The sequence below is a fragment of the Aphis gossypii genome, chromosome 1 (genome assembly GCF_020184175.1).
Source record: "Aphis gossypii isolate Hap1 chromosome 1, ASM2018417v2, whole genome shotgun sequence".
NCBI lineage: Eukaryota > Metazoa > Arthropoda > Insecta > Hemiptera > Aphididae > Aphis > Aphis gossypii.
In genome coordinates, this window is record NC_065530.1 from 89122494 (window position 1) to 89133480 (window position 10987).

A 10987-nucleotide genomic window follows, 5' to 3' on the forward strand; every position below is an offset into this window, starting at 1 on the left:
TGTACGAGACATAGATGGCCGCCTCCCGTTGTCCGGCGCTCACATGCAAGGCACTGGATGCGGGACCCGCCTTGTAGGGGTCGCTGATCAAGGCGACGTCGACTCTTTCTTCAACTATGAATTGTGCGACGAGGTCTTGTACCACGCGACAATGGTTGAGGTTGCACTGCACGAAGTCGAGTCCCATCATATCGCTCTACTTGCGCTCTAACTTGAGGTTGACGGCTGCGGCTGCTGCTTCTGTAGGGCGCAGTCCTTCACCAGGTAGTCGTCCTTCTTGCATCTGTGCTGCAGCGGTGGGGCTTGGCCTCGTCCCAGCTCTCGGCAGCCAGATGTCCTTTCCCTTGACAGCGGAAGCAGGTAGGTTGGTTGTTAGCTAACAGCTTGACCCTGCACCTGGTCCACTCCACGGTGACCGCTTTCTTCTCCGCCAGCGTGATGGCGTCCTTGAGCGGCAAGTGGAGGCTCGCGACAAAATCCCCTCTACCACCGGAGTTCTTGCGGATGGTCACGTTCTCGGAGGTGACTCCGATGACTACAACGTTCTCTGCCTCTACCCATTCCGGAACTCTCAGCAGTTGAACGAGCGTACGGGGCTCGGGTAACCTGACCCTGGCCGCATCTACTACTACCTCCCGGATCTTCCTGGCTAGCAGCTTGGCTTTTTCGTTCCTCTCGATATCGAGAAGAATTCCTCCCACCCTGGTCTTTCTTGTCATCAGGACGCCAAGGGACTGAAGGTTGATCGAGCCCGATACCTTCTTTATCACGGAGGCTAGGAAGCCTCCTTCAGCCGGGTGGTCGATGGTGACCGCCATGGATCGCGGAGCCCTCTTCCGTAGGAGAGCCACTTGGTTGGTGGCCGAGAATGGTTGTCGGGCCGGCTTCAGTGGCTTCCTCTTTTTAACGACATCGCTCCAGGTCTGCTGATGCTGTTTCTGCTGTTGCTGAGGCTGCTGCCCCTGTTTCTGCTCTTTTTCGGGAACTGCTTGCGGTGAAGCAGGGTTCGTGGCAGCGTCCTTAACTTCACGGCCGACGAGTACTCTGGAAGCTCCCACGTTGGTGGCCGCATCCTTGTCCTCTCGCTTGGCAGGTGTGATCGAGTCGCTAGTCGGTACCAGCGCCTTCACGCACCGCAGCGAACGGTAGAATGCCGAGATTACTTCAACCTCGTCGGTTTGACACGAAGCGTTGACGCCTTGGCAGCTCAGTGCTGCCGGACTCTTCATGTTCGTCTCGAGAGCCAGCTTGCAGATCATCGTCGCGTTGAAGGCGCGGATGACTTGCTCCCGGCTGTCTTAAAGGCCGCTCACCACATCCAGGAGTTCTTGGATAGACTCCTTGACTGCTGAGCTGCGGCTTTTCTCAGAGTAGACCTCGAGAGCTGAGGCCTTCTGGAACAGCAATTTGAGACCCCCGTTCTGGGTCATGAAGTTGGCCTTACACGACCTGACGCTCCTCGACAGCTTGGACATTGTGTCCACCAAATCCAGCGGGTTAGCACCGGTATTGTTGTCCATTTTTTTTCCGTTTACTCCGACTTCTCCGGTCTATTGCGTGCCCGAAGACACGACTGTCTCAGCAAAAGATTTGCCATGCTGGGCACCCTCTCAGCTGGGTTCAGCTGGGTTCTGGCTTGCCGATGACGACCTTTGGGAAGAGCCACCCCCAACTGCAGGCTCTGGGGTTTTCGAGGCCCCTGTAGCAGTAACATCAGTTTGTTTTGTTGTGTCCATCATGAGTTTTAAAAGGTAGCTTGGCCGCCACTGACGACGCCAGCCTGGCGTCGTCTGTCTGGATGCTGGCTCCTGAGCCCTGATCTACCAGGACACCAGAGGTCGATCACTTCTCCAGTGTAGTTTACTGTTTTCCTTCAGGGTCCGTTTGCTGGTGGTAGCAGTGGTTAATGTACCTGCCACCCCCAACTGGTTAAGGTCAGAAGCGCCTCTGAGGCTCCGGCCTCAACTAGTTTAAGTCAGGACCTGGGAGTTGGGACCCTCTTAGCACCGACTGAAGTCAGTGAGCCACCACAACGTCAAGGTCGGTCCCGTCGAGAGGGGGTTAGGTCAGGTTAACCTAACCTAAACCTCTTTTTTTTTTTTACGCTAGATATCGGGGCATAGGGTAGTACCAACCTTTCGGTTATTTCCCCCCTATGTCCCATCGTTTATTTGGAAAGACAAATCACACAAAAATTTGACGACGCATAGGGACAATACCCCTAATTACGGTCGCACAATTTAGTTTACAACGTTTGAGGGGCTCTATCCCCTCTACTTTCGCTGTCAGCGCACAATATATAAAAGCTTAACTAAGTTTAGATAATTGGATCAGGTTGCATGGCTTGCCTTCTTCTTTCTTCGGTTTCTTTGCTCTTCATAATCCCTCTAACCATGTCTGCGATATTGTCCCAATTTTCCTTCGAGGCGAGCATCGTTTGGACGAGGTTCCCTGCATTGAGGTCTGTATTGGTAGCCAGCTCTGCTTGTCTTCTTTTTTGATGCAGAGCATCGCATTTAAACAGCGTATGCTCTGCGTCATCCGACGGGTCGCCGCAGAACCAGCACTCGGAGCTTCTCAGTTTTTCGAACCATTTTAGGTCTGCTGCAAAGCGACCATGTCCACTTAGCGCCTGTGTGATATGGAAGTCCGTTTCGGTTAATCCAGGGCCCAATGTTCGGTATGAGGGGTGCGTCCATCTGTCCTTCTCACTGTTGTTCCATATACTCTGCCATTTCTCCAGGATGCTCTCAGCTGTCGGTAGTCTTTCAGGATCTCTTTTTTTATAGTGCATCATATGCCGTTCTTTCGCGATTAGATCCAAGGGGGCAATTCCCGTGATTACCCCGAGTGCGTCTGTTGATGTAGTGCAATAAGCAAAGGCCACTCTAAGGCAGATGCGCCTCTGTACCTTCTGCAGGGCTAGCCATCCCGCGGCGCACATGTCCTCCCATATCGGTGAGCCGTATAGAAGAATTGAATGATCCACGATGCTTAGGAGTTTCCGTCTTGTTGGCCTTGCTGCGCTGATGTTGGGTAAAATACGGCTTAGCTGTTGTACTGTCTTGCCCGCTTTAGCTGCAACAATACGGGCGAGGTCGGAGAACCGCCAGCGTCTGTCAATGTGGATGCCCAAGTATTTAACGCATTTGCTTGATTCCACGCGGTGGCCGTCAATGGTGATGGTCATGTCGTTGTACGTTCTAGTGTTGGTAATCACCATGGCTTCGCACTTAAGTGCAGCCAGTGAAAGCCCTGTCTGAGTGAGCCATTCATTGACTCTCTGCGCTGAGAGGGCTAGACTTTGTTCTAGCCCTATGGAGTCGGTGGCCTTTGCAACGAGAGCGACGTCGTCCGCGAAGGCTAGGAATTCGACTCCGGGAGGCAGCTAGGTTCGCAGGAGGCCATCGTAGAGGATGTTCCACAATGTGGGGCCGAGGACTGACCCCTGCGGTACCCCACACGTGACGAGCATCCTCTCCTCGATTCCCCCTGACTCGAAGCATAGAACTTGGTTTTCTAAATAGCTGTTTATTATTTGATGAAGGTATGTGGGCACCTCCATGTCCCGCACGGCTCCCAAGATGGCGTTCCACGGGGCAGAGTTAAACGCATTTCTTATATCTAGTGTAAGTATGCCCACCTTTTTCTTGCTGTTCTTGACCGTTTTCTTCAGGACTTCCAGGGCGTCGATGGTTGATCGTCCTTTTCGGAATCCTAATTGCCTCTCGTGAAGTCCTTTACTGGTGTCCAAAATTAGTCTCAATCGGTTGTCAATAATTTTTTCGAATAATTTGCGAGGCAGTCCAGCAGGCATAAGGGTCTATACGAAGATGGGTCGTCCAGGGGTTTATCTCCTTTCCTCAGTAGAACCAGACGCGCTTTTTTCCAAATTTCCGGGAAGACCCCACTGCACAGACAAATGTTGTATAAGTCGATGAGCATGTCCGGGTTGAGTGCCAAGATCACTTTTAGTACCTCGTTCGGGATACCGTCAGGGCCCGGGGATAACCTAACCTAAACCGGGGGGGTCCATACAAACCTAACTTAACCTAACCTAAACCTATCTTTCTGTGTCCACAATAAACATCTCTTTAATCATATAATTGTTGTTCGCTCTAAAAATGCATTAAATGTCGATGATGCCTGTAGACATTTTGGCTGTTCTTTAAAATAAGTTTCAATTGCATTGATTTGAGTTTATACAGCAGGTAAAAATTTTTCAAATCGTTTACAGCTTCTAGGATAGTTTGTTATTTAACTTCAGCTTTTATCATATGCTCTGTTATATCTATTCACATGAATTCCAACTTTTCTGTTTGTTCTCTTGTAATTGAATAGATGTATGATTTTTTTCAACTAAATGTTCAATTTTATTTAATTTATCTAAATATGATTTAATCGACTTTTCAAGATTCGAATTAATTTTTTTTATTTCACTAGTCTGAGAACTATCAAACACGTTCATGGTAGAAACTCAACTAAAGTTATTTTCTAGTGTTACTTATATTTATCCAAATATTATGTGTATTCACAACCCTGAGCAACTTTTCAAATATCTGTTTCCCTTTCCTACGAATAATTTTTTCGATTAAATGTTTGTTTGGGTAATTTGTTTTGACACGGTACGCAACGGCTGCCAGTACAAAGTACAGGCACCGCAGCGACCGGTCTACGACTTTATCAACTGCCACCACGGGTGACGACGAGGCGACATCGTCGACTCTCCCTCCACGCCGCAAAGTGTAATGATGTGCGTTTAAGCCATCATATCTTTTAAATGTTAAGTATTTAAGAAAATAATTATAATAATTATTAGCAATTAAGATTAAGCACACACACATACACACACACATTAAGATATCATATTATAAGAATTCCAGTCTGCCGTTCAGGCGGGCATTCGCGTTATTATTGTCTTCTTGTACAGACGGCCGAAGGCGAGTTTAAAAGACTACGCAGATCGTCTGGACAGGAAGATATAGTTAAATAGTTATAAATGTTTGTAATAATAATTAAAAATATATATATTAATGTGTATCAAAAAATTAAATACAATTAACAAGTATAGTGATTCAAAGAAAAAGATTTTTTACTCTAAAATATAAATCGGTCACCTAATTCCATATATCAGACGAAAGCCACGATTTCAACAGACAAGTCGACACTGGAATCAGAGAGGTAATATAAGTTATGGTTATTTAATAAACAATGCATTTAGAAATATACAATCTCCCCCGATTAATTAAGTAAACCTCTTTTTCAAATCACTACAAAAGGCTAGGCGGGACGGGAAGAGAAGTCAGGCCGGACGAGTGCCGGCTGTCGGCGATCGGGCTCTCTTGCGTTAACCGTCAACCGGACAACTCCGCGTTCCGCACGGCCATTGTACGCAACCGTCATTTTCAGCACACCCCATGGTGTTTATTATATTATATTAGTATATCATATTACAGTGTATTACACGCTACTTTTGTGGCACTCACGCCCCGAGCGTTCAACCAATAAATCTTATTATAATACCAATTTGTCACTCGTTCTTTTTTGTGATTAACCGTTCGACCCACCCTGTGTGTGTATGCGTGTGTGATCCACTACGACATCGACTACCGCGACCGAACTGCGAACAGTACTGCCGTCAATCAGGTCGTGTCAAATTGGCTACCCGCTGAGGAATCTTCCCAGTCAACATCAGCAAAACTTCAGAAAGGTAAGAGTTTTCTTTTCACGCCGACACATACCTCGGGTAAATTGCTTATATTATATTAGTATTCAGATATTTTAGCCAGAAGTGTGTTTTTCCGGTTAGCTAGGATTCCCAAGTTAATGATTACGTAAAAAGTATTATTTTTTGTACGTACAGGGAATTCCGCGCGACCGAGAATAACCGTGAAACGGCTTGGGAAGTAATTACATAACGTAACACCACCCCGCCGAACACTTGCCTTTCGTATAGCACAGATAGCAGCGCAGCGTACAGGTGAGGAACCCCGACCCAGTATCGCTGCCGCCGTTCTTAATTTCGTCGCGCGAAAACAAAATCAAATGCTAATACTAGCCGCCGCCGCACGCAGCCGAGACAAACTGGTTTCACCGCCACCGCCGAGTACGTTGACCTACTTACGTTATATTTAGACCGTACCGGCGACGCCGCAATCAGCTGCACAGCTGATGATCATTTGTAGCGGTGTCGTATGCTATCTACGCACTAAATACTAGTGTCGTATGCTATCTACAAATACTATTTACCGGGTAGCGGGGTTGTATGCTATCTACAAATATTTATCTACACTCTACAAAGTACAAAGTTAGATTTAGATCCCACGGGTTTTTAACGATTAGTTGTGTCTGTGAATTATTCGCGTGTGTTTGTCATTTGTATTGCGTTCAAAATGACTTTAATTAGTGATTTATATAGACATATTATTTATAATGATGATACTTGTGTAAATTTTTTAAAACAAAAAGGTGTCTTACCTAAACAAGAATTTTGTGAAAAAATCAATAATGTTAGCAATGAAGTGTGTGGTGGCGTTCTCAAGGAATGTTATAAAAATAACCGCAAACGAGATTCCGATGGGCAATTTGTGAAAACAAAATACTTACGTTGCCAAACACGTGGTTGTCAAACCTATCAGTCCATTCGTAAAAAAAATCCGTTTTTTACCTATGTCGATATTAATGGAAAATGTAATAGTGGATTAAGTTTATGCCAGATAGTAGAGCTCGTATGGTTTTGGGCACATGGTATGCAAGTAATTCAAACTATGAAATGGACAGGCAGAAGTCAACACACCGTGTCGGATTGGTACAATCTTTGCCGTGATATTTGTGTTGACCAATTTGAAAAACGTACGAAAATGGGTGGTGTAGGATTCGTAGTGCAAATAGACGAATCTTTATTTCAAGGCAAGCGGAAGTATAACCGTGGTCGTCTACGTCTGGGAGATCGTCAACCTAGAGAAGAAATTGTAGAATCAGGATCTAGCAGTTCTGATACTGATACTGAAATAACTAATCGAAATTACGGTGTACGCATTCAGGGGCCGTGGGTGTTTGGAATGTGTTGTAGACGTGATAATATAGTAGAACGTCGATTGTTTATCGTTCAAAAAAGAGACCGCGCCACTTTGCTTCCAATAATTAAAAGAGAAATTGAGCCAGGGACGACTATTTTTTCAGATGAATGGAAAGCTTACAGCTGTTTAAACGATCATGGCTATGTCCACAATACCGTAAATCATAAAAATAATTTTATTGATCCACAAACAGAAGCTGAAACTCAAACTATGGAATGTTATTGGCGGCATATAAAGGTGAAATATGGTATAAAATCGCATGGTGCCACTAATTTGCTGGAAAGGCAGCTTAAAGAAGAATGGTGGCGCTCCATAAACACAACAAATACGTTCGAAAAATTTTTTATTGATATGAAAAATACTTTTCAACTTTAATTAAGAACATTCATTGACAATCTTCAATTATTTATGAAGTGCTCTGGTTTAAAACGAATTAAGATTTTTTATATAATAATACGACATAATTTATACGTAAATAGCAATGTATAGATAACATTCAATGCGTAGATAGCATACGACACCGCTACCAAAAATTATTATAAAAACTAGAGAAATGTCCATGTATTTTATAATGATAATATTGTTCTGTAATAATATTCATATTGATAACAACTAGACCGCAGAACTATAGATAAATCTACAACCATGGTAAAATAATAAAATAATTGAATGATAATGATTATTAACATCAGTGCAGTCGATAACGGAAATTACACGATATGATGGTGTAGTGTAAATATTATCTGCACGAGTGCAATAATACGACACTGTATGCACTATATAAGATAAAGTTTATCTTAAACCGTGGTAGTGTGTGAATACGGCATAACAGAATACATTTTACCACGACCAAATGATTGTATTCCTATATTATAAACATTATATTTTTGATATAAATAAACCTAACCTATTGATAACCTAACCTAACCTGAGGGGGAGGGTCATAACACCCAAACCCCCCCCCCTGGCGACGAAACGAATTTACAAATCAATATATTCAAAATTATGATTTCAGCTACAGTAATATACAAGGTGAAGATTGTTCATTTATGTACGAGTTATTACAATTTCATTTTAATTCATTGTCGAACATGATATTACAAGATTTAGTTATGTAATATAAAAAAAAGTTTCTTAATTTATTTTAATTTATCGTTCTTGCTAAATAAAATGTAAAATTAATACCACTTATGTACTAACTTTCAATATTTTTATTTTTATTTTATTTTATTTTTTTTTTATTTTAACCTATAAATGAATTATTATTTTTTTTGTTATCTAAATAATAAAAAATAAATATAAATATAAAAAATTTTTTTATTAAATAAAATTAATCCAACACCATATCCTATTACATCATTTTATAAGTTTATTTTTTGGTCTGTGTCTGAGAAGCTTCTTGGTGGGGTGTCGCATCATTTTGTCGAAAACAGATTGAATGAGCGTAACCATTTCTTTGGCTGTAGTTAAATCATCCGGATGCTGTCCTGTTAAAGATATTTTGAGTGAGCATTCAGCATGCTTCCATCTAAAAAAGTCAGGTTAGGTTAAGTTAAATTTTATTATAAATATTTCACTTTAGTTATATATATATATTATTATTATTATTATTACCTATCTTGCAGAGCAACATTAGCAATTTTAGCACATTTATAATAGTTCAGTAATCTACAGCCGTATTGTCTACAGGTGTCTTAACCGTTAATGAACAATCATCCTTTTTTATCTTCAAGGTGTTCTCTGCATCGGTTGGTATAGTTGGATCTGTTATTAAATCCAATATTTTGTCTGTATAACAGATAGCAGTGTTCTATAAAATAATAATTAAATTATATTTTTTTTACTTTTTCGTAATATGTCATAAATTTATATAACTACCCTTTTTCGTCTTTTTCGATACCGGTTTCTTCTCCGGTTTCACAAATAATCTTTTCGATGTACCTTTTTTTTGAGATGTTGTTGCAATATTATCCTATAATTAAAATAGACGATGAGCTGATGACGGTTTACAAAATCAATTTTTCATAAAATATTTAATAATTTTTTTAAAAAAAAAAATGTCTTTTAATTAAAATAATTATATATATATAAATATATTGTGATAAAAAAAAAAAAAAAAAATGTTTTTTTACTTACTTCGGACAATACAACCGACTCCTCGTCATCGCTTTTAAATGAGTAGCAGGACATTTTTTCAAAATTAAATTAATTACCTATATTAAAAAAAGTCTAGATCAGAGGTTCCCAAACTGTGGGTCGCGACCCAAAGTGGGTCGCGATTATACTTTTGGTGGGTCGCGCTATATTTTTAAATAATATTTAATATTTAATTACATATATTATATACTAATATATTATACTTTTTTTTCGTAACTACATAAAATTTTTTGGTAAAAAAAAAAAAAAAAAGGTCATTCATTGATATTGTGGGTCGTCATATTTTAAAAAATTTTCAAATTGGGTCGTACAATAAAAAGTTTGGGAACCTCTGGTCTAGATTGTAAAATCTGTTGAAGTATACTGAATATACTGTATCGATGAGTCTCTTATATATGTAACCACTTCTACTCCTCCTCTTAAGTCTAAAATAATCAGTTCAGCGTACACTAACTAGAATAAAATTTGAAAGGTTTTGTAACATGTGACCTGGGTACGTCTTTTCATAATCGAAAATATAGAATGTAATGACAAGTGTGATTTGTATCTAAAAGAATGTAATTGACTTCTACATTTCAATGTCAGATTTAAAAGGTTATATACAATTTAGCAAGGTACGTAAATTTAGCAAGGTAAGATTAAAATTAAATAACTGGTCATAGTAAACATGAAATAGAAACTTATAGTCCAATTTCCTGTTTACCATGACACGTACGTTTATTTTGGAGACTACGCCCAAATAGTTTAATATAAAAGCGGTTGTGGTAGTATTAAGAATTAGACATACAGCTAGTTCAGTAGAAACCTTTTTTTTTTTTTTTTTTATACGGTATCGTAGAGGGGCCGGAGACACCCGAAGGTATTTCGTCAGCTCCCCCCACATCGTAGTTCAGTAGAAACCTAAAATAACCTAACCTAACCTAGTTCAGTAGGAGATATTAAGGGTGGTACGGGACTTTTGGGACATACTGTACATTTAAACTTATTTAAGGGCTACGGATTCAAATACAACAAATACAATTAGTACAAATATAATTAATTTTTCATATTACATTTTTTGAAAATAGGTTAATTAAAAATTGGAAATGTCTGATTAATTTTTTTTAAAAATGTTAAATTTTCTATTTTAACAACCTCATAATGCTACTTATGAGGAATTGTGTTACAATTTTTATAACATAACCTTTAAGTAAGCTGACTTAATATTTAAATCTTCGTAAAAATTAACTTTACAATCTGGAAATAAAATAAAATAATTTAAAAAAAGTCGGCAAGTGGATACCGTTCTGCTGTACATTAGGGGGTGGGGTTGACCTCGGAATAGGGTAGGTTAAATTTGAATGCAATGATAGGTATCATTGTATACGAAAAACGATTCTGAACGAAGATGATTTGTCAGTCTAGAATATATTATATTTAAATATTGTCATATATTTTATTTTTCAATTAGGACGCATTTGCATTTGGCATGGTTAATCAATTTTTCCAAAAACATTGCATGTAGGTAGTTATCATAATTCACGTAGATAATATCTATTCATAATACCTTATATTATCATAGATATACCTGGTATACCATATAATCACATATAATATTGTACACAGCCAAGGCTTATAGATTATAATCTATAAACTTTGCAGCTGCTGGTATAGATAATAAACTTTATCTATATCTGTGATATTTTATGTTTTGTTTATATTCCGTATATTGACATTTTTGGTTGATTACGGTTTTTAAAATTGTATTTCTA

General features: G+C 39.9%; 1 protein-coding gene and 1 pseudogene across 1 annotated transcript; one reads left to right on the forward strand and one right to left on the reverse strand.

Moving 5' to 3' along the window:
• Positions 1 to 207: 207 nt before the first annotated feature.
• On the reverse strand, positions 208 to 1229 carry LOC114120544 (uncharacterized; annotated as a pseudogene).
• A 5163-nt stretch (positions 1230 to 6392) lies between these two features.
• LOC126555917 (uncharacterized) lies at positions 6393 to 7454 on the forward strand. The gene is made up of 2 exons (XM_050210971.1): positions 6393 to 6405; positions 6469 to 7454. Exons 1-2 carry the CDS (start codon positions 6393 to 6395, stop codon positions 7452 to 7454), a joined length of 999 nt encoding a protein of 332 aa, XP_050066928.1.
• Positions 7455 to 10987: the final 3533 nt, after the last annotated feature.